Here is a 24,124-nt window from a genome sequence, read left to right on the forward strand (position 1 = left end):
GGGCATATGTGCACTCAGTCCACAGCCAGATTAGCCAAGCACGTACACCCAGCAAGCTCACCAAATTACAATAACTTGTTGAGTGTTCGTTTAGAGTTGCTGATGCCTAAGGAAGAGGCGTGATAGCGATATTCCTTTTAATTTAGTGACTGTTCTGTTGAAACTCTTGATCCCTTTTTGGCAAAGACACTGGCTCTTGTACAGCTGTTTTGTTTTATTTAGCAAGCTTGCACATGAAGTAAGTGGGAAACAATAGCCAGAAATAGATTGCTCGGATGAAAATGATGGACATGATTTGGTCTGGCAACTAAGGCACGAGGATTAAGTCAGGTGTGCCTGATTCTGCTTGTGCTGTCAAAGTAAAACTCAATGAAACATTAATGTCCTCTTCATGAGAATTTATTTTAAGGTTGGGTTTTGTTGTTTGGTTTTTTACCTGCAAATGTGTTTTTCGTAGTGGAATTATATTTTAAATTAATTCCAAGTTATTTATTTATAATACCTTAATTAAAAACCTCGATTGTGAATATAACTGCACCTCTAGCATCCAGTAGTGCTAGAATTGAATATAGGCTTATTTTAAACACAAACAGACAAACCAAACTATATCTGTCTGGTCTTATTTCACTTTCTCTGTCAAAAGATTACAGGTTCTGATAGTTTCTTCTGATTTTTATGGCTCATCAGCATGATGGAATAATGAGGCGAAAATACTTTTAAGTTAAAATGTTCTTATATCAAATAAATACACTAAACAGAATCACCTTGTTTGGGAGCCAAAGCATTTGATACAATGCAGAAAAAATACTTCAAACTAGGGTTAGTTGAAAGGTATTACAGCATCTCACCTTAGTAATTCTTTTCATCCGTGATGGTTTGGTTTAGTGTGGAGCCTCTTGAAAGAAGATTGGCACCTCTTTTTTTCTCCTAAGTGAGGTCTGAACTTTCCCTGGAGGAGGTGTCATGGAGGCAAGATGGCTGTTAAATAGCCAGAAATGTGAGTAAGGCTAAAGAAGTTGGTGTCACCAAGTTAGTCTGTGTCACAGAGAGAGTCCTTGGGTTTGGAACTGGCAAGAGCCATGTGGTGCCCTACGTCCTGGAAGTTGATACTCTTCTGAGATGCATGGCACAGTTTTACATTTGTCTGTAAAATTAAGTGTCACTCAAAGTAGCCTGGAGTTTGGAGAAGTCTGCCTTTGGTCATCAGACACAAGTTCTAAGACCTTACTTCCGTTTAAAAAAGGAAGTTCAGAATCTGGTACCACCGCATGACTGGGACGCTGGGCACAGACACGTTATACTGGTGCCTTATTCCACCCCTGCTATAAACACCAGTGTGTGTTTTAGCATTCCCTGTAATCACAGTAAACATGCAGTGACTCTTTGTGGGGCAGGACAACACTTCTGAAGACTCTTAAGAAATGTAATCACAATTGTTTTCCTCTTTAGATGATTTTAAGCCGGCATCAATTGATACTTCCTGTGAGGGGGACCTCCAAGTTGGGAAAGGAGATGACGTAACAATCACTTTGCCACATATTCCAGTAAGTTTGTTGTATACTGTCCTTGTTTACTCTCCAACAAATTTACTTACGGTCTAATGTAAATGTTTTCACTTTCATCTTTGCTAACACAAGTGGGTTCAGTATTTGAACAGCCAGATATATAGTGTGTAACCTTAGGAAAGGACTGTACAGCTGAATCTTCTTTGTAAAAGGTTCTATTTTTAAGGTTCCAGATGGTTCTTTACTTTTGATTCCTTCCTTCCTACTATTCCTTCAATAACGAGGAGGCTTTTACTGTCAGCTAGAGTCCTACACCTCATTTCCATCCAGTTTTAGTGCTGTAGCTTGAGGAAGAAAGGCAGAGTAATTTGAGCTTTAGTCCAGACTTGGTAGGCCTGTAAGCGTACTCTCCCCATTACTCAGGCACCTACAGATAGCACGGAAGGTTCTCTGCCTTTAACTTTGTCAGTGGGGGCGAGGAGGGCACTGATGCTCGGTGGCAACAGAGTAGTTTCCCATCCGCTTCCTCCTCAAATTAGGCCATAAAGAATGTGCCATGTGAGGATGACAGTCCAACAGCACTAAAACAAGTGATCAAACTGTTTATAGCTGTGGCTGTTTTGTAATTGAAGGTTCAGTGGTTTCCTTACCAAAACAAAAGAAAGTGCTTGCATGCCAGAACTGGATATGTTTATTAGCTAAAGTTAATGCTATGTGTCAAGCCAATAAACCAGAACTCATGGACATTGATGGGTTTGGTGGTTGCAGGCAGGCACCAGTCAGTTTGGAAACTGTGAGTCATTAAATACCTTTTGGTGTTTACTCTAGCATGTTGGTGGTTTTAATTGGTAGCTGGCGGTACTGTGATAATTCTCAGTGAATGAGGCTCTAGCCTGCTTCCCCCTGCTCCTGTTTTTTGTATGTACATGCTAATCTGACTTTGAAGAAGGCAGCTGTTCTTACATAGTTTGTGACAGTTGCTTTTAATTCACAATGAAAATACTGCTCTTGTGTATATATATAAATAAAATACATAGCAATGTAGATTATTTTTCAGTTGATCACATATTCTTCAAGCAACAATTCTGCTACAGGAATAATTAGAATTTTATTTCTTATCCAAACCCAAGATTTTCAGAGGAGAAATGTCAAGATGTCTGACACTTGTCAGGGCCAGCTATTCAGATTCAGTTATGTTACCATTTTGGAAACAAGAACTGTAAATAATGGCAACCATGGAGAAGATGTTTTGTCGCTTCAGAGGCACTTAAAATGATGAAAGATATAACATTGCTATGAGGCAACGTCTCATCTACTGCATACAACTGTAGTTTTCCCTTTTCGTGAGTGAATATTTTCTGCAGGAACTAAATGCTTAGCCTATTGCTCAGAGCAACACATCTATTAGTTCATTTTATTGTTTATGAACTTTTGGGTAGGGGAATATAACCAAACAAATGTGTGCTCTTTCTTTGATATCAGGGTTCAACTCCACCAATGACTGTGTTTAAAGGAAATAAAAGGCCGTACCAGAAGGACTGTGTGCTTATTATCAATCATGACACTGGGGAGTATGTGCTGGAAAAACTTAGCAGCAGCATCCAAGTCAAGAAAACAAGGTAAAGCTGGGGACAGGGATGTTGATAGGATTAATTCTTGCTGAGATTTCTTCTTCGGGCTGTCTTTTGAACCAGAACTCCATTTTCTTTTATTTTTTAGCAATCTTTATTTATTAAGCCTTGTGGGCTTTACATGGCCAATTACTGTGCCTAAAAATGCAAATAGGAGTGTAAATTTGTAACTTCTCCTTTACTGAAAAGACGTAATTGTAGTTTGCAGTGAAACACCTCAGATGATTTGAAGCTTTGGAAGCTGGCTGAAGGATGGGATGCGTTTCAGTTATATCTAATTAGCTGGAAAAAAACCCCACGAAACCATAGAAATATTAGGCTATCAAAAGGATTGTTGGACTTTCAGGTTTGTTCCCTACAGCTTCCTGTGGGAGTGATGATGCTTTCGTAATACACTCTTGGATCTACAATGTGGAACACAAATCCAAAGCATCCGGCTTCGGGGGAACTGTAGAAATAATGGTTATGAGGTTTTGCTTAATGGAATTGCTGAGGCCAGAAATCCTCTCTGACCCAATACTCTTACAGCACAGCACAAATACTACTACAAAGTGTGCATTTGGAAGATTTTTAGTAGACTTTCTGCTCTGCAGGTACCTGAAGTTTCTGAATCATGTTCTTTGAGCATCACTGGGCCACACATTATTGAGATTGAAAGAGAAAACAATTAGTCAGATGTCTTGTGAAGGAGGTCTTAAGTAATTTTACAAGTTTTACATTAAAAAAAAAGAAAGAAAATCCTACTTTGTTGCAGTGTAGAACTGTAGTAGTTTAGCTGCTAAAGCTGCTAGAAATGTGGGTTGCAGCTCATGTGGGTTCCAGCAGTTGGCTGGAAGTTTGTCAAGAACACCTTGAGTTGCAGGTAACTGAACTGTGACACCTCTGAATCAATGATGTGAAACTCATCCATGTGGCGTTTATCTTGTCCAGTGGGTGTGAGCATATCATAGGTGACATTTGAATTTCTAATTACATTCTGCCAGACTTGATCCAGGTGAAGCTTAAGTCAGAAAGGAGCAAAGAAGTGCAGGAGGGCTTGGCTTCACTGAGGTGTTTGGATCTACTGAGTCTTGGCTCTGGTGAGGTAAAAAATATTTCACTTTTTCTCAACCAGAGGCAGGGCAGTAAAAAATTGGGGATCCCCGTTATGAGGAATGGTGCTTTGCAAAGTCATTCTGTTTCCTAGATCAGAAGCACCTTTTATTTATTTTTTTTCTTGAGGCTACTTTGATCTTTACGACCTGCTGAAACTCTGTGGGAGCAGAGTTAGTTTAGTGTTAACATCCTGATGACATTGATGGCATTTGTTCTTTGTAAAATCTGCAGTTCCAAGAGTGTAATTAATAATTGAAACAATCTTCTGCTTTTACTTTTCACTTGGTACAATGAGTGTATTCCCAAATCCTCACTTCGGTTGTAAGTGACTGTGCAAGCCGTATTAATGTGGTATCTAATAGCTGCGTTTCAGTGACGAGTGAAGAGGTAGTTCTGTGCTTGATTTTTGAGGTTGCATCAACAATTCAACGAGGCATAGGGATGACACCTGAGTTGGTGCTAAATGTACGAGCTCAGATACCGGAAGTGGTTTAGGTGGAGTCCCAGGAAGTTCCGCATGGGCCAGTTTAACCTGTTTCTCGTGGGATTAACTCAGAGGCACAAGGTGTCACCCTGCTGAGCTGGGGCCCTCCTAGAACCCAGCCTGAGCTCTGCTACTCACATATACTGCTTCTGTGCTGCACTGCACAAAGCCAACATAAACCCCCCCAAAGGCTCTGGTGTTACACGATAAATATACCACACGCTTTAACTTCATTATGATGTACCGTAGGGGGACCTGAAAAAGTATTTTGGTTTGGTGTGGGGGGTTTTTTTATCAAGGATTTTGACTGTCCCACAGTCTCAATCACTGATTCAGTTAAAGAAATGCCTGATTTGAATCGAACAGCTAGGCATTGCGTTGTTCTATTTCCCACTAAGGAAACAGCTTAAACTATTTTTAAGGGATAATAGCAAGTGAACGAAAAACAGGAATTAAGTGCCTGCAAGCTGTATTTAAAAGTAAGAGTGATTACACTAGTCAGGTTGACCTCTAAGAGAGTTCAGTCTGAGATGATTTAATTGCAAGTGAGAAAATTGTTTCTTTTGCTGTGATTGTTTCAAGCAGCATTTTGTCATGAGTAGATCAATTTTATCATGTAGTTACCTTACATTACTATGATTGCTTATTCTTTTTTAAAAATACAAGTACTAATTGCTAAATTAAAACCTTTAGCACCGCTGAACCACATCTGGATTCAAAAATATGTTTTGTGGGGGTGTTGCAGAGTAGTTCTGTATGCTTATTTGTTACTGAAAGCAAGCATTGCCTACAGCAAGCTGTAATTCACTGTCAATAAAACAAAGCAGAGATCTGTGCAAAAGGAAATCACAGATGATGGGTTAGTACAAGGACACTGAAAAAGCTAAGTGTAGTTGTACAGTACTGCTGAATGTCTCTGGTTGTTTTTTCAGAGCAGAGGGCAGCAGTAAGATCCAAGCCCGAATAGAACAGCAGTCTGCCCGAGCGTCTCAGCCCCCTTCACAGTTCAGAGCCCCAACCAAGCCAGCAGCTGGACCTAAAACTTCTCCTTTGAAAGACAATCCTTCGCCTGAGCCTCAGCTGGATGACATTAAGAGAGGTAAGAAGGGTTTGTAGCTTTCTGAGTTTTAGTTGGTTTTGTCTTTCTTCTTTCTAATAAAAAATATGACTGTGCAATTTATAAAGACGATAGAATGTACAAGGATTAAAAGATGGTACTTGACAGCTGGTTTGTCATTTTTATGTCTATATAAGGCATCTTAGTGAATTATTTATTCTCTTCTGCCAGCAGAGACGCTTATTATACCTCTGTCTTCTCTGGCATGAGAGCACTTCCTCTTTCTGGATAATTTTCTCTGTTACAAATGATTTATCTGTTCTGAAAAGAAGAAAAAAATAAGTGTGAATTCGGAAACGTGTACCTGAGTGCTAGATGAGTTGAATGGGTGTCTTAGGCAAAGGCAACAAAAGCTAATAGTCCAAGATCTAGCTCTGCAATTGAATAACTTGGATGAGAACGATTCCTGCACTGCGTGAAGTTGGAGCTGTTTGCCCATGGGATGGAAGGGCTCGGGGCTGCGTTCACCTCACAAGAGCTGGCGTTCATGCTGTGCCGAGCAGTGTTGGCAGGTGGGGGGTGAGAGCGTGAACAACTTGCAGCTCTCCCTTAGCCACAGCTGCTTCTCTGTGGCTTTGATCACATCTGCCGTGAAGTTGCAATACTTCTATTGAAGTGTCTTGAGGGGATGACTGATTCAGCTTAGTCTCCTGCCGAAGCTGCGCTTTGTCTCAGTGTCTCGCTGTGGGCAGGACACACTTTCTTTGCCCATGTCTTACCTTTCATGCTGGAGCGATACCTGGCTGTGCTGTGGATAGCACAGTCAGAATGAGGAAGAGTTTCATTTTAAATTTTTATTTGGTTCTTTTGTGCTTCTTATCTGGCACCAGCTGCAGTTATTTTAAGATTGTCTAGTGTTGTTTTTTTTCTGGATCTCTTTTTCTTTCTCTTATTCTCTCTGTCCCATATAGCTATTTTTGCCGTAGACTTAGCCTATGTTAATTGCCTAGACTATGTTAATTACTTAGCAGGGTATTTTTTCACTTTGTGGTAATCACTAGGTGATGTTTTTACCGCTAAGCTATCTATGGGTTTGCATAGGTGCTGACAGGTCTCACTCTTTCGCAGCAGTAGTATTTACAATAGTGGACACTGGTCAGCAGGCAGAAACATCTGAGAGTCCATTAGTTACAGTTCCCTTAGTCGCATTGCTATTTTTATTTTCTATGTAATAGGTAAGGAGAAAGATAACAGGTAATATATGAATTTACAAATTAAATCAGTTGTGAATTTTTAAATGTCTTTTGTAGTGTGTAGTAAGTTACTTAAGCATTGGGGCATTTTGTATGCATACAGCAACTTACAAAGGTCACATTGTAGTAAAATCATCACATTTGTCTGATGTGACATCTATTCTACAAAGATGATTTTCTAGCGGTCAAAAATATAAGTCACATCGTTTAGAACTGTCCTAGTAATTTTTTTGCTACCTGGTCATCTTTTGTTGGAAAGTACCTCCAAATAAATAACTTGCAGAATTTTTTTTCCAAAGTCAAGCAAAATAACATGTTACTTCAGTATTGGTGTTCTACAGGGAGAGTCATTCAAGGCCCAACAAGAGTGCAAATACCTGGGCAGTGTTTTTTCACTTACAGTGTATGTTCTTTATAACGTTTTTCCAGCACTGGTTGTCTGGAGCATCAGCATTAGTAAACCACTTATATAATAAGAACCTACTTGAGAAAGATAGAACTAAAATAGCACCATTCCAAAATGAAAATAGTTAATAAAACTTAACTGCAAAAGTTATGAGATAGTCTTTAGTTCTGTTATCTTAATGTGTCTTCAGTGACTTGTAAGTTTTGAAGACACTGTTCTTCCCATTCAAGCGGTAGCTTTCCCTTTGGGTGAGGTACGTCCTTTGTATGAAGGAAAGATAAACTTAAAGCTGAAATTCTGCATTTTTTTCTTTAATGGACATTGCACAGAACTTTAAGTCCCCAAAGAAGGTGGTTGAAAGGATCTCTGGCACTATGACACTCTCTTGCTTCCCTCCCTAAGGGTGTGGTAAGACACACAGTACCGGTGATGTTTAACAAGAGTTAAACTGCAGCTTTGAGGTAACCTCAGTGCAGGTTTCTGCTTTCTGCTGATACCCTCGGCTGCGCATTCGTGTAGCTCCCCTTACATGTGAGCTGGGAAACAGACTTTTGGGGAGGTCAGTTCTGTGTCCCATCACAGCTGCCAAACACCAGCGCCTGAAGACAGGTTCAGAGCATGTGAGAGTTTCCCTCGAGCAGAGAGGCCCTGGGAGGTGGTATCTGGGGTCCTGCACCAGAACAATCTTTTCTCCTCCAAGCTTTTATATTGTCATCCTGCCTGAAGGGAGCAAAAGAGGGGTTAGGAATTTGGTCTTTTAAATGCTTGGCCACATCTGATAACATTTCATTAAGTGGTGAACATTTGCACACATAAACCATAATAAAGCCTTTTATGTGCACGAAGAAATCAGCGTTCATCAGACATGTTTGACCACAACAGAAATGTTTTCAATAATATTGACATAATTATGGCATTCTGTACTTGAAAAATAAAACCACAGGAACATATTTCTGGTTTGGAGACTGTAAATTCAGTGCTTACAAATCTGAGTGGAGCTTGTTTACCTAAAACGCTGCTGTAGCATGTGAGGATTAAACTTTAGCACTGCATTTGTCTCTAAAGAACATCTCAGACAAATTTTTTGTGCTTCAGTGTAAAAAACTTCCTCTTTAGCTGCCATCCTCACATGCTCTCCATGCCACTGTCAGGCTGATTTCTCTCCACCTCACGTGCCATTATTAACAGCAAGCATTCGTAGGGCTTTAGTTAACAATTCTGCACAGTCTTGGAATTGAAAGAAGAAGTAAGAACCCTTAGACGTGGTTATGGAAAGAAAATAGGGCATTTGATACAGGAGACAGCCCTGTTGAGAAAGACCATTCTGTAATGATTTCTGACCTTCGTTTTTTTTATGGTTTTTTTACTCTAAAACTGCGTTGACTGCCAATGTAGAACAATAAGCCGTTTTGTTTTCTTGAAAGAAAGCCCACAGTTGTAACATGAAACATGCAAAAGTTAAGGTTCCCCTAGCACACCTTTTCACATGGTGTAGGCTCAATTAAGGCAAGTGTTCAAAACTATACTCTAAAAGTAAAAGCTTTTCAAAAAGTAACTGCCGCATATCCTAGTTCTTGTCATCTTTTAAATCTTAAAGGTGTGTCAGTATGAAGCTCTTGATCTTACAGCACAGAAAGACCTAGGAAGGGTCTGACTCTGTAGTTGTTCAGCTTAGCACATGTGTATCTACACACGCAACTGTTTTAATTGGAGGCACCACAAGGAAACATGTAGCCAAGGCTTCGGGACCTATAATTGCACTAAGCATAACAGGCAAATAGGAAAATACAAACTCGGACAATTTTAAGGCACATGTGTTTTTCCCACACAGCTTTGGTGTCATCGTTGTCTTAGCCACCATCTTTGACAGGGTGACACGAGAAAATTTTGAACACACATCATCAGTGGTTCTGCTAGAGTTCTGCCTGACAGGCTTTTAGTGAGACAGCAGCCACCATAACATTAGTGAAAACACTTTTCTCATCTGCACAGATGAGATGTTTAGAATTCTGCACTCATGGATTTAAGGGGCAGGAGAGACCTGAGGGGAAGCTGGTGGCCTGTGAGGCACAAGTGGGCTAGGAAATGAGCTCAGGCCAAATTTCCACCAGTGGCCACTGTCGCTGGTAACACCCTGAACTTCCCAGTCACCGAAGCTTGTGGTGGTGCTGGTTTGCTCTCTCTGCCTGAGTGGAGCGTGGCGGGCCTTACCACTTCTTCCGAGGCATTCTCCCTTGCCCTCCTCATAACCAAGCCTCTACTATGGGCTCTTAGTTTTCTACCTCCCCAGCAGAAAACCATCACTTTTCAATCTGCCACTAATCTCTAATGCTGTTTAAGTTTAGCCAGGCTAATCTTCTTTTCCGTTTGTCAGACTTCCTTCAGTTATCTGCTTAGCTACTGTACTGCATTTTCTTTTCCTTCTAGTTCTTTTCCTTTTCACCACCGACACCTCTTGGATTGTTCCACCATCTTCACACTACTTTATGTGCTGCTTTCTGGCTGCTCTGTTCTTCTTGGCCTGCGTGGCCACACTTCTCCATTTCAGCTGTAGACTCTAGCTCTATAAACACACGTGTGATAATTCTCAGACACTTGTCCTTTATTGGTGTAGTTTATTAAATCTTTTTGCGATATGGGCTGTGGTCTGTAGGTGATTGTGCTCGCTACAATCCAGGATATTGTAACAATGTATTGTTATCATCACTGCAGGTTAAAACTAACAGCTCTATCATGAGAATTATGTGGAAATTTTACATTACTAAGCTTGAGGGGGAGAAAAGATAAATCTGGGCATTTTAAAGAGAAATGAACCTTATTCCTGTTTACCTTTCCTTTAGCTTTCCCCTATAAATTTCTTAGCCTTGAACACAAGGAACATTTGCAATTTGAAATCCTCGATACAGGTAGGCTGAGACCTGTGAGTCACAAGTGCTTATGTGACTGTGTGTCAGACTCAAGGCATGAAATGGATTTTTGAAGCCTGCAGGATTGTACTGAGAGGGAATAAGGGAGAAAGACATTACAATACAAAGTAATTTCTCCTGCTGGCCCAATCACATAGTCTTCTTCCTCTTCCAGTGGTCTCTTATGCTATGTCTTCAAGATGAAAGAGTAAGTTTTACCTGGCATACAGAGAACACAGGCAGTCTAGGCGGTCAATTAAGTTGGAGGCACAACCTCACTATCCTTAAATACCCACCTGGAATTAGTCATATGGTTCCATACATCACATGGTTTCCATACACGTCACATGATTTCCATACGTCTTCCTTGCCTCTGATTCAGTGTAACTATAGCATTTGAAATCGAGCTCTGGACTTTGAAATTGAAAAATAGCAGTCTTAAAACTGGCAAAAGAAAACTTAATTTCTCAAGCCGAGACATGCTGAACTAGAGGATCTCTCTCCAGCAAGTAATGTGGAGGCCTAAAACTTAGCTGTTACTCTATAGTGTTAAGCAGACCAAGGAAAATGGGTCTTACTAAAAAAGGAGAGAGTTCCAGTTGCTTAGGCTTACTGCTCCAGGGGCTGATGATAAGAAGCATTAAAATTGTGTCATTTTTACGTAGAGGAAAGACTCGCTTTGCATGGTCTGTCTATTCCATACCCAAGAAGGATGTCCCCAGCTGAGGAGCTGGGACTTTTGTCTCACTGTGACACATATCTGACCTAAGTGAATTACTCCTTGCATCAGTTCTCCATTAGTCAGGTAGGGGTGATAATACTTGATTTCTCCCTTCTTGTCCCTTTAGACTGTGACCTCTCCAGAGCAAGCACCAAGTACTGCAGGTGTGGGTGTAGAACTGCTAGCACAACAAAAGCCTAAATTTTGAGGGTTCTACATCCTATGCTTAACACACGTGTGAATATTGTTCTCACGGAAACCTGCCTAGGTCATTAGACGCTTGACTTTGTGGGTGGAGAGAGAAGTTTTTTAATAGTGTTTAGGCACTGTTGTGACAGATTTAACAACATGGTATGATTTGAGGGGACTTACCTTAATAGCTGCTCAGTAACCAGTTGTTCAGCCAGTACTAGCTGTTGCTGATGCAGCTATGATGGTGCTGTTGTGATACTGAAGTGTTCCTTTGCACTGGAACCCCCAAAGTGGAGTGTGTCCAACTTGAAAAACTTCTGGAGTAATCTATTTTCCTGGCTACTTCTAAGCTCTGCAGCAGACTAAGGTATTATGACCACTCCGCAACATGTGAACGCTGTCATCTGTTCTCATCTGCCCGACTGCAGAATTATCTGATGTCATCGATCTGCTTTCCAAAAGCCTGAGTGTCACTGACATCAAACAATTTAGATTCCTCCATGTTAAGATCCTTTAAAAAAATGGGCTGGCTGTTGGCCTCCAAAACTCGATCAGGAAATGTATTTACTTTATACATACAGCATATAACCTGTGGAAAATAATGAAGCAGGAAGTACTTTCAGGGGTGTAAAGTATATAAATAATAATAGTGGAAGTGAAGGTTTTATGATACTAACCTAGGCTATTGCTTCTTTAAATTTAACTACAACAACTAAGTAGAAAAAGTTTCCAGAATTTTTTTGCTTTTCCTTCCTGTCTCTTTTATGGAAGACATTTTGATCTGATAAATTATACTTGACAGAACTATTGCACTTTCACATTCTTTTCCAAAAATCCACAGGGCCTCGTTTACGCTCCCAACCAGATGAATGTCTTTTTATTTCAGAGCTGAGAGCGGAGGTCGAAATTATTGAGCAGATGAGCAGCAGCAGCGGAAGCAGCTCATCGGATTCAGAAAGCTCATCTGGGAGCGAAGATGAAAGCTCCAGCAGCGAGGGGGAGGAGCCGGCCCATGTCTCCCCTTCCCAGCCACCACACCAGCAGTACAACAACAGGAACGCTGTCGCTAACGGCACAGGCCGGCCGCAGGGGAGCAATCAGCTCATGAACACCCTCCGTAAGTAAACACTGATGTCCTGGCGCTGCGGGAACCTGCATGAGGCCACTTGGTTCTCTGGCACATTAGGCTCACTCCACGAAGTGTGGTTTGCCAAATAGTAATCCCAGGGAGTTGCATTGGCTGAGTTATGTGGGCAGCAGGTGTTTTTGAACAGAAGGTCGAGACCTGTCTGAAGGGGTGGAGGTCGTTTCAGTTTGTTCTAGAGCCTGTGGGCTCCCACTGACGGGGCTGAGCCTTGGTTCAGGCCTCTGGGTGGAATGAGTGGGCAGAAAAGCATCAGAGTGGGAGGAGCAGGTGCATTGGAGGGTGAGAGTTATTTTAATGTGAAAACACAGGTTAGACATAAATTGTGGAGTTGTCACGTGTGTCAGTGAAAGGTCTGTGAAGAACTGTGAATGGCACAAGGCTGTCCTGTGGTCATAAACGCACAGCCTTTGTGGTCTTTTGTTATTAGCTATATTGCTTTGTCAGAGTATTGTGCTGTGTTGGTCTCAGCTGCATTTTCACAAATAACACATTTTGGAGGGAAATTTATTGGGTTAAAATATTACAGCTGAAGCATTGAATCAGTACAAACTCACTCCGTGCTTTAAAAAGCTCAAAAAACATTTTTAAAGCATAATTTTGTCCTACAAGTCTCTCTGGGGAGATAGTGTACATCAGTGTTGCTCTTTCTGTATGCTAGATCAGGTGTATTCTAACTTGGCAGAGTTAAAATATTGCATTTACAAGAAACTAGAACTTTGTTATCATAAATTGTTCTTAATTCCTCCTGGGGCATGTTTGCATATGTCTCTTGGCACCCACACATAGGGAAGTGGTGGAGTTTAAATACAGCTAAATGTAGGGTTTCCAGCTTTGAGAAGACAAGTGTATTACACAGTTGGTACTGAAGAGGCCTACTGGAAGACTGGACAGGCTTGTCAGTCTTCCTGTCAGGAATGAACATCTGAGTGAAATCCAAAGCTCGTTGAAGTCAGTAGGACTCTTCCCATTTCCCTGTTTCTGTTTATGAGTTGACTCGTCCCTGCAAGAAGCCTCTGCCTCCAGGATAATTTGGGAATTGGTAGGGTAGCTCATTTTTTCAGACAGTGACTTTGGCCTTTTGATTTAAAATCCTTTTGCCAAGAGTTAATATGTCCTTGAGCATTCAAGTGACTGTCTCCATGGGAGAATGGCCCCTAACCCAAGTTCTTGTTTCATAAAAGGGGAGAGGAGAAGAAGTAGTCCAGGGCATACCAGTGGCATAGCTGCTCTGCAGCTGCTTGGGGCAGGGCCATGGGACAGTACTGGAAGAGTCAAATTCAGTCACCAGAACACGAGCGTGATTCTTGCCCCCTTTTATCCCCTCCACCTCACCGAGTGACAAGTGCTCTGCAAGTAAGAGCCTAAGACTGTAGGTTTGAGCTATGTCCTGGACTTTTTTGTCTCTCTCTGTTGCACTTTGGAGTGGGCTGGCATGTGAGCTAAATTCAGCCAATAGCCTTGAGTTGTGATGGCTTTAATGTGCCTTTTGGTTTACTGACATATAGAGGCCTTGTCTTGGCTACCCAAATGGCCTTAAAACAAAAGAGCCATGTTTTAAAGGGGCCGAGAAAGCCAGGGAATTCCCCAGTGCCTCATCCCAGAGCTGTGCTCCCACAGGCAGCTGCTTTGGCGGCTATGGAGCCACCGACGTTCCATCTGGCCTGGACCTGGCCACGCGTTAGCTCTGTGTGGCTCCTCGTGTTCTGGAGCGTGGAGAGCAGCTCCCTTAAATGGCTGATGTTTGCATTCATTTCATGTGTTATTCTCATTTAAATCTTCCAGTATAAATGCGACCGTTCTTTGATTTGATTGCCATGAAATGTGAATTAATGCCTGCTCACTTGTTGTGTTTTGTTGCATTTTTTTTTTCCCTAGGAAATGACCTGCAGTTGAGTGAGTCTGGGAGCGACAGTGATGACTAGAGGCTGAGCTTTTCCTGCTTCTGTTACATACACATGAAGAACTAATTTACCCTGAAGTGATCCTATTATTTATGAAGAGGAACTGGCACAGAGATAGTTCCACGTGTGGAATTTTAATAGAAATGCATAGCCCTGCAAAATAGCAGATATTGAGGGCTGTTCCACTTTGTTAATTAAGTGTATATTTTGTGTATATTCTTACTCTTTTAAAGCTTTAAATAGATGTGTACAGTGGGTAGGCCAATATATGTTCCTGTAGTCCTGTCCATCTTCCTTAAGTTTAATGTGTAACTATATGATGTCATCTAAAAATGTCTTGTTTGTAGAAGACTTTGCAGGGGAACTGTTGTATATAGGATGAACATGAGCCAACAATGAGTTTAAAAAATTGTGCAGGAGCTAGTATGTGCACTGAAGTGGGGCTATTTTAAATTAAGTTTGAATACTAAGTTGATCTTTCTGATTTGGGACTTTCCTGAAGTCTTTTTCTTGCTATTTCTGATTGATTTAATGGACTTACTTTTTGAACAGTAGGAAAATGGAAATCATAAAATCACGTTCATCACAGACCTTGCTGCACCAGTGCCTTATAAGCAGGTTTTTTCAATAGCGCTTCAGTTCTTGCCACCTTTCCCTATAGGGGAACAATACGGAAGCCTCCTCAGATTGCTCTTGCAAACCAGAGCTGTATTTCACAGACAACAACTGTGCTCTGAGGGCAATTGCCCTAGCAAGATAAACGATATGCATCAGTCACCTGAACACATCCAGATAAGATCCAGATCAGCATCTGCTTTTGCAACTGTCTCATTTAACTCAGACATTCAGACCTAGTCATCAGAAATATATAGGAGCCCGACTGCCAGTGAAATTACAGCATCACAGATGCCAGATACTGGACTTACTGAAATTGTAAGTCCAGAGCCCTCTTTGCATTTTCCTAGAGAATGCAGAAAAAAGAGGTGACTAAACAATTAACCCTTAAACAGCAGAAGCCTCTCTCCCACCACAGTTGTCCAGGCAGATTTTAGTCTGTGTTGTTTGTTAGACAGGGTCTCTGTGCCTGGCACAAGTACACAGAACAGGAAATATTTGCAGAGGGTGAAATTCACCCCTGTTTAAGGGGGTTTAAAGGGTGCTTGGTTGGATTATCATGAACATTTTTTGCTTGCCTGGAACACCAGAGTGACTTTTTAAAAGGAAATTGAACTGGCATAGGACAAGTGGCACCACAGTTGTGGTGCAATCCAGGGGAATGGGAAGCTGAGGCAGAGGCCTCTCTGTCCTGAAGTGTCTGCTTTTATCTGCCTGTTAGTTTGTCTTTTAACACCTGTTTGTTTACTGAACTCTTTCCTTTGTTTTTTTAAGGTGTTGAAGAGCAAGGGGGACACTTGAAGGGAGATTTTATTAAATGGTTTATTTTTTTGCATTAGATACATATTAAGGCATATTTTTGCATTACTGTACATACATTTAAAAATACTTGTTTTTTTAAAAGTGTTTTCTGATGTGGGTACATATTTTAACAGACAATTATGAAATATACTTGATGTAAAGCCACCACTGTGTACCTTTTTTTTTTTCTTTCTGTCCCCTTTCCCCCACCTCCCGATTCCTTCTCAGGTGGTGAAAGTCCTCTATTTTAAGAAGTTTGTGCCAATTTGGGTTTTTACATTTCAGTGCAGGAGATCTGCACGGTAGTTGGTGGTCTAATTAATGCTTACACTGCCTCTGATTTTTTCCCCAGCTTAATGTTTGAATAAGCAGGGAGGCATTTCTTCTGCTTCCATTTCCCCATTACCGGAGCTTATTCCTGATTTGTGTTGACATAATTTGTGCTTAAATGGAAAAGGAGCAGCGTGGCATGTTCTTTGCTTATCATTCACCAGGAACTTATGCACTCTGAAGTCCAGAACATGTCATAGGAGGTTTACTAATTATGTGTAAATAAAATAAATGAAACTTAAGAGGACAAGACAAAACCAGGCTATGTTGATTTGAGTCACAAATTTCGTTACGGTTTAGATCAGCAAGTGGGAAAGCTTCACTCAGATATCAATTTCTACCTCATTTTGTATTTGTACTCTAGGTCAAGTTTCCCTGCTATCCCTCCCTGAAAGATTTCTTCTTCCCTGCCTGTCTGTTGATAACCAGATGGCCATATTTTCACTCAACGGTTCCACTTCTAAACCGCACTTGGCTGTCCCCTGGAGACGCATCGTGTCGAGGGTGGCCGGCCAGCCTGGTGTCGGTGTGCTGCTGAGCCACATCCCACACCCAGGCTGCAGCATCTGGCTGGCCCTGGGGCTGGTGAGTGACGCGCTGGCCCATGGCCCGCTCATGGGCGTAAGCAGCACAGTCCCCATGTGTGTGTGACCAGCTTGTCCCCTCCCTGCCACTGTGTCCTGAGGCATCTGCCTGAGGAGCATTCTGGGATCTCCACCCTTCCCACAGCTCTCATGGCATGTGGACCTGTTTTGGGAAAGTGAACCAGGTGGAAGCATGGGGAGGCAACTTGTTTTCCTTTTTCTAAGGAAGTGAGTGTGTTTTGAGGCCATGGCCAGGCTGACATTGACTGGGGCTCTTAAAATTTCATGTATGTTTCATATATTAAAAACTAGTAAACGTTGTCTGTCCCTGTTAGATAGATCATTGTTCATTCATTCATGATTTGTAGCGAGTTTTTATTCAGATGGAAATTGGAATTCAAATTACTGACAGAAAAGCAAGTTATTTAGAATACTTTTAATTAGTTGGCAATGCCTTTAACATGCAGGAGAAGTAAGTTGGCTAAAAGATGTTTGGTTAAACCTGTAAATGAAAGAAAGCATTCCTGATTATTCCTCGTGGGTTCTAATCCTGCAGGATTTTAGCACTAGCAGATCTTGCTTCCTTACACTAATTCTCCCACATAAAGTAGGAACATCATTTTATCTGCCCATTAGTTTAAATGTGAATTACTGGTGTATATGGAAAGAATGCAGTTATCTGAATGAACTGGAACTGGGTAAATATTCTTTGCATTCGTGGGAGAGCTGCTTGCTGGCTATGGCAAAGTTAGCAGTCCAAGATAGCTTTGGTTCCTGATGGTTTCTGCTCTTCAGCGTCTTCATCCCTTTCAATGCTCTGACTTTCCTTAAAACTTCAGCAGCAAACGTGGCCTGCTTGTGACTTTCACCATAACGAGAATTGATTTAAGACTAGTAACACTAATTTGAAATTGTTCCATTAGGTTATCATCATTTCAAATATTGTTAGAATTTTATTTTTTTTTCAATAAAAAGGCTTGGTTTCCAAAAAATGTGAACCGTGCAGAAGAGTTTCTACCCACCTCTGCCCTTGGTGCAGCCTCTCCAGCGGAGCCACAGGCATGGTCACCTTGGGCAAATGGGGTCCCAGTTCCCCCAGGGAGAGTTGGGTATTTGTAACTCCTTTGTGTTCCACCAATGCATCCACCTCCTGTCCCCAGACCTGGCTGAAGGGACTATGTTGGGAAGGCAGGCTGATGGGAAGAGGATTGTTTTCTTCAGCATCACTGGGAATAGCTGAGAGCTGAACTATGGGTGGTACAGCTATTTTGGAGGCACCATGCCTGAGTTGATTTGCACATGGTGCTTTCGTAGAGACTGTCTATATGCCTGCTTATAGCAATGTATAGAAACAGTTTGCTGTGCAAAGCTTTATAGTATTTTTTTTTTCCTCCTTCAAAGTCCATTTACCTGAATTAAAAATGAAATTCAACAATCTGTGCTTTTTTTTTTTTTTGAGGGGCGTATCTTTTCTATTAGTTTCCAAATTAAAGAATAATATAATGGAGCCAAGTAACTGCTTGTGTTTCATTATTAAGTGTGCTTTGCATTTCCTGCTGGTCAGCTTCTGAGTCAGAGAGATCCTATGGAAAACTTAGCTGCCTAGCATCTTGGTGATATGAAGGCTGCTGCTGGTGACTGAGGGTCTTGGGTTCAGCGCCTAATGACGAGTGGCGACATCTTGAATATGCCTGGTAATTTACATTTTTTTGTATGCACACAAATACATCTAATATCAAAGGAAAAGGAGCATTGCTAATGCTTCCCTTAAAAACAGAAGTTGGGCAATTGTTGGGAGAGATGTGTGAACTTGTTGAAGATTATGTGCACATGTGAAGTACTTGATACTACACCCAAGCCCTGTTCTCAGAAGATAAGCTGATTAATGAACAAATAGTTAGTAGATAACTACCTCGGGTCTATGTGAGAACAGAGTGTGCTTAAATTGAAAGGTATCTGTTTAGCAATTCCTGTTCCTGCAGCTTACACTCTCTTCCTTTCCTTATTTTGTAATTCCTTTTTTTCTAGCACGTCTGCTTTCTCCTGCCCAAGTCGTGCAGGAAAGGGGGTGGGTGTTGATGTGTGACAAATGCATTAGCTTTATTCGCCCTTGCTCTAAATTTATTGTAAATGATAAAGACCTTATGAACGGACCCATCTTCCTCCTTGACTTGGCCTTTATTGCGGCTAAACAGCATTTGGACAGCAGACAAAGAAAGGGCGAGATGTAGTAGGGGGCTGCAGCAGCAGCCTGCACAGAGGATATTATCACGGAGCCAAGCCTGAGCCAGCCTACACAGCATACTTGTAAATAAAACACAAAATTCATTGCTACCTCTGCTGGGGGCAGAAAAGTGGAGTCTGGAGAAAAAGTGGGTTAAAGATACCTCACTAAAGGGATTTGCGTGGGAGTTTTGGTGAGCTGTTTGGCCTGGCTGAGGTTCGGTTAGCTCTGCCAGTGAGTTTTGGTGTGCTGTGCATGCTGGGGGTGCCCAAGTCTCCCTGACTTTTGGGCAGATGCTAGTGGGAGCAGGGCTAGCATGTTTTTTTCTGTATGCTCTTGGATTTAGTTGAAGTGTGTTTTAAAAATGCCACTCACAAGCCAAATGAGAAAACTGAAGGGATATCTTGGAAGAAATAATGAATTTGACTTGTAATCCCACAGAATCCATAGGTTCTGTTATGTCTCACAGTGATTTTCATTCTCCTGTTTTTTTTGTAAAAACAGCATTCTGAAGAGCAGAGCATACAAGTGCACTAAATACCAGGTTAAAGGTTTTGCATTACATTTTTGACCCATGTTTCTTCCCAGAGCAGCCCTGTGTGTGTGAACCTTTGAGGTACACTTGCACAGGGCCTGGTCTGAAGGAAAACATTCCCTGCGTGTTGCAGGTAAGATGTAATTGTCTGCTTCTTTGCAGCCCCAGCCAGCCCGTAAATCCTGGCATCACCCACCCCTGCGTAACTTAGGAGTTGGCTTTTTCCTCCCTAGCTCTGATACCTCCTTAGCATTTTCCTACTGCCAGACATCATAATCACTAACAGAAATAAACAAGCATCTGCTCAGGAAAACAGCTATCGAATACTTCAGTTGACAGCATGGGGTTTGCTGCAATGCTTCAAATAAGGCTTGGGGTTGTGGTAGTGTGCAAAACAAGACCCAGACCTCATCACACTAAACAAAGGAGCATATGGGAGACACACATAAAAATTTTCAGTTAACAGGGAAATAGCTGGTCACTTGGGCCCACATAGTGGAGAGCAAAGGTGGGAGGTGGGGATGGGGACCATGCAGCAGCAGCAGGCTCTGCTGGCTCCCCGCTCTTTTTAAAGCAGGTCTTAAGACAACGGGGATCACCAGTTCCCGCTGGGAGGAGAGATACTGATTGAACCTGAGCCCCAGAAGTGAATGGGCACTTTCAAAAATCAGCTCTGTGGCAACCCTGTCCTACTTCCAGTGAATTCTTTCAGGCCTTATGCGAAAGACTAAGGTGCTTTACCTCAGGAATGGGGCGTGGCTTTTCTTTGTGCTACTGAGGCTGGACTCGGCATCATAAACACACCGTTGTAAACATAAAAATAAAGCCCTGATTAAACATTAGCCCGTCAAGATACCAGGTTTGGTGGTTAGTTAATCGAGGCAGTGAACTCGCTTCCCAAATGCCACTGAGAGATTTTAAGGTGAAGTAAATATGCCATAGCCGTGTCTACGCTAGGAAGCAGTACAGCCCGGAAGCAGATATGTAACGCAGAAGAGTGCTGAGGCTGCAATGCACGGAACCACTCACCCACCTTTCATCTGGGACGAATCCGCCTTGTGTACCCTCTCCATGATGCAAACCACAGCAGGGCAGAGTGGGAAGGATTGGGGCATTCTTCTGGAAGTGCTCTCCTGACCTGAGTCAACCACTAACGGGTAGCAATTGTGCATGAACTGGCTCCCTTCCAGCTTCTCTGCAGAAATACTGGGATAAGAAATGCATTAAGAAATATTGGTTAATCCCAGAAGCATAATATTAGGGACATGCCCAGGATGGTATTAATATATGAATTGTGCTGAAAAATAACACATGATCAAAGCTAAGACTTAACTGTGGATTTGGGGTTTTTTTGTAAAAAAATCTTTTTCCACAGCAGAAACTCATATTTTCACAAGCTTTAAGGCATGAACAGCACTTCTATCTAATATACACAAATCTCCATCTTACAAGGTCCTAAGTGACTGTGCCAAATCAAAAAGAGGGCTGTCAGCAGCAGAGCCAGGACCAAGCTGCCAGTTTTCTCCTAAGAGCGGCCCTGTGCCCACGGCATTGATACAGGGCTTGCCCATGCCCAAAGGTATCCCAACAGACGGACGTTGGGAACCAGTCTGATTTTCAAAGAGTTTTCAGTCGCAGATGAGTGATCAATGCTTTTTGCTTTTAGGAGCTTCCTTTGCCACAGGGTTTTAACCTGGGCTATGTCGTTGCTGTCACTGCCTGCACTCCGTTTCTCTTCGCTGTTCCCATAAAGCAAGTGACTGTAACAGAAATGAGTGATGCTTCCACCATCAGCGTGGACCCACCGACAGAGTGATGGCTATAGGAATTGGGGCAAGGTCTGACCAGCGTCTGTGCTGGGCAAAAGACCCTCAGGAGACAGTGTGCCAAATACTGCCCTGTCTGTGTCAGTTTGTACCAGCGCTCGTATCAGTATATTTTTTTCTCTGCAGACAACAGTCAATTTTCCTCCACTTCTCCCATCCTTTACAGGGAAAATAAATCACTGTAGCTAAAATCACAAGTCCTCTTAAAAACCTCCTTGTGCCCAGAAAGCAACGTTTCAAAGCTTGCCTGAAGCTTAGGAAGAAGTGGCATCTTTTTCAATAATTTTACATCTCTAAGTAGATGATAAGTGTTGAATCAATTTCCATATGTTTAAAATAGCAGAGCACTAGGGATTCTGGCACTTCATGCAATCAACTAATTCAGGACTATGCTGAGATTGTCTTTTATACTTGTGGAGCAATTAATCTAAAAATCAGGGACAGTATGCAGCTCTGTGCCCTTTCAATATCGTAAGGGATCACAAACTGACAAAAAATCCCGTTTGTTTGCCTGAAGAGATTATGGTGCCCTATAACAAGCCAATTCCTAACACCCCTCACTCAGCTGCCCTGCCCACATGGTCTGCTTGTGGCTACACTGATCCAGCAACAACGGAGAGTGTGAAGTGACTCATGGTGAATCCAGCCTCTTGTGTCACCCTCAGTTTGCCGATATTGCAATATTTGCAAGTATTTCCATTGTATTTCAGCACACTGCTCACAAACGTAACGTGCTGTTGCTTTAAAGAATGCGCCATGCTGTTGAGCCTGGAGACCCTTCACCAACAGAGACTGCAAACCTGCCTCCCTGCAGGACCGGGAGATGACAGGGCTTCAGTATATTCTCCCTCATGCTTAGGAGGACAGATTTGGGGGTTGTTTGATGGCTTTTTAAAATTTACGTTCATATTTTGGGGCAGGCAGCACCACCAGGGAAAGATGCTAATTAGCAAGGGGATTTTGCACAGCCCAGATCTTCATCACTGTTTATGTGCTTCACTCCTTACTGCCAGAAAAATAGGATGTTTGGCCATTGACTTCAAAATGGGGATGCCAGGATTTGTGGGAGCAGCAGGATCTTAATTCCGTATAGATTTTTAACATTTTTTGATAGTTTAAAACTTCACCGAGAAGCTGTGCATTTCTAATTCACCTTCCCTCTATAACACCTTCTTGGCTTGGATCATTCCTCATGGTTTTCTTGCACTTTCCTCAACTCCATTTCCCATGGCAATGGATTAAAAAAACATAAGAAACAAGCAACTCAAAGCAAAGAGGAGAGCCACAGCTGCATTCCTCAGTGAAGACAAGAAAAACACTAGCCCCCCTTTTTAATTTTTCCCCCTGCCTTGGATTTCTTGATCACTTTCTCTTCTGGAGCAAGGGGATGAGTCTTTCCTTAGAAGACCAAACTGTTGAGACAATGTAGAGATGCAAGAGAACAAGCTGACGCAGCACTGCAATTAAGGGTGTATCTCTCATCACTTATGGGAGCTCACCCTCCCGACCTTTCTGTATTTAGATTGACAGGACGGGTGTGTAATGAGGGCAACGGGGTTCTTCCAGCTGGTCAGGTGAATTGATGCGAATTGCTTGGCAGTTCACCAAAAAGCAAATCAATGAGGGTTCTTCATAAGAAAAAAAAAAAGAAAGAATAGAATTGTAGGATGGTCTAGGTTGGAAAAGATGTTGGAGGTGGCCAGTCCACGGGCTGGATCTGTCAGATTTCTAGCCTGCTGCAGAAAAGAACAGCAGTTCAGTGTTGCGGAGAGACACCACAGCTGCGGGCAAGCTGCCTTTGTCTGATATGTTTCGGAAACCCTTGTGCTTCTCAACCTCCTGCAGCTTCTTCCTCTCCCTCCCCTCAGGCACTCGATGTTGTCGTGTCCTGGGAGAGTAGGGGAATAGTAAAACACACAGCAAGGTGCACTTCCCTTCCTCTTTGGAACACAGGGCTGTTGAGTTTCCAGACTATGCACATGAGGCATCTCAGAGGCAAGGGCTTTGGTAAAGGTAACTTCTGGAAGCCTGCTACCTGATACTTTAAAAAGCTTCCCCTCCGGACCTTTTCCAATCCATGCAAATGGCAGAAATTTGGTTTATCCACTGAACCTTCATGCTGTCAGGTAGCTTGGATCTGACAGTTTAGTTTCTGGGAAGGTGGAGAACCTGAATAACTCCAGAAGTCCCCAGGAAAACACTGATAGTTATTTTTCTGATTCAACTAGCATGGCTTTGGCAGTGCACATGCTCTCCCTTCCTAGGACTCCCCATATGCTCAACACCTTTTCCAGTAATTGATAGCTGTGGCTGGTGGCATCCCTCTGAAACCATCCAGCCGCATTTCCCTGACCTGGCAATGGCTGGACCGGGGTGATGGCAAACACCAGAGCTCCTGTATCCCTGTGGGAGGTGGAAATGGAAGTGTATCCCCACAGGACAGAGGCAAATACCTTCCTTCTCATGCAGTTTCCCTTCTGCAAGTCATCCTCACCACAGCAGACAGCTTCGTGACCTCCCCTCTCCTCCTGTCCCTTCCATGAGTTGCTCTCTTAATTGCCAGAAGCACCATTCTTTCCCCAGTTGTTTTTATGATCTGCTTTTGGGGTGCAGGTATAAGAGCAAAGAGACATGTCACATGTAAATAAGCAAATAAGCACAGCTGCCTAGTTTGAATGGCCAGGCTGTCAGACCTGACAAAGGATTTTGCAGGGCATGCTGTAGTAAGATATTTAAAATCTCATTTGAAACCTGTCAGCTTCACTACCCCACAGAAGGCAGATAACGAACAGCACGTACTTCAAAGTGACATTTTAAGGACTAAAACGACGTTCACGTAGGACTTCAAAAATGCAGATAAAACGTTAAGTGTTAACACCAAGACCTCGTTTATTAGAGACTGCGGCTGCCT

General features: G+C 42.3%; 1 protein-coding gene across 1 annotated transcript; it reads left to right on the forward strand.

Moving 5' to 3' along the window:
* Positions 1-1,449: 1,449 nt before the first annotated feature.
* Positions 1,450-14,437, forward strand: EAF1 (ELL associated factor 1; the record flags this gene model as incomplete). The annotated part of the gene is made up of 5 exons (XM_009875388.1): positions 1,450-1,544; positions 2,988-3,124; positions 5,648-5,814; positions 12,137-12,367; positions 14,273-14,437. Coding segments are annotated over 5 exons (677 nt in total), but the record flags the coding sequence as incomplete, so codon positions are not given.
* Between the last annotated feature and the right edge of the window lie 9,687 nt (positions 14,438-24,124).

The sequence above is a fragment of the Apaloderma vittatum genome, unplaced genomic scaffold, assembly GCF_000703405.1.
Source record: "Apaloderma vittatum isolate BGI_N311 unplaced genomic scaffold, ASM70340v1 scaffold46068, whole genome shotgun sequence".
NCBI classification, from domain to species: Eukaryota; Metazoa; Chordata; class Aves; order Trogoniformes; family Trogonidae; genus Apaloderma; species Apaloderma vittatum.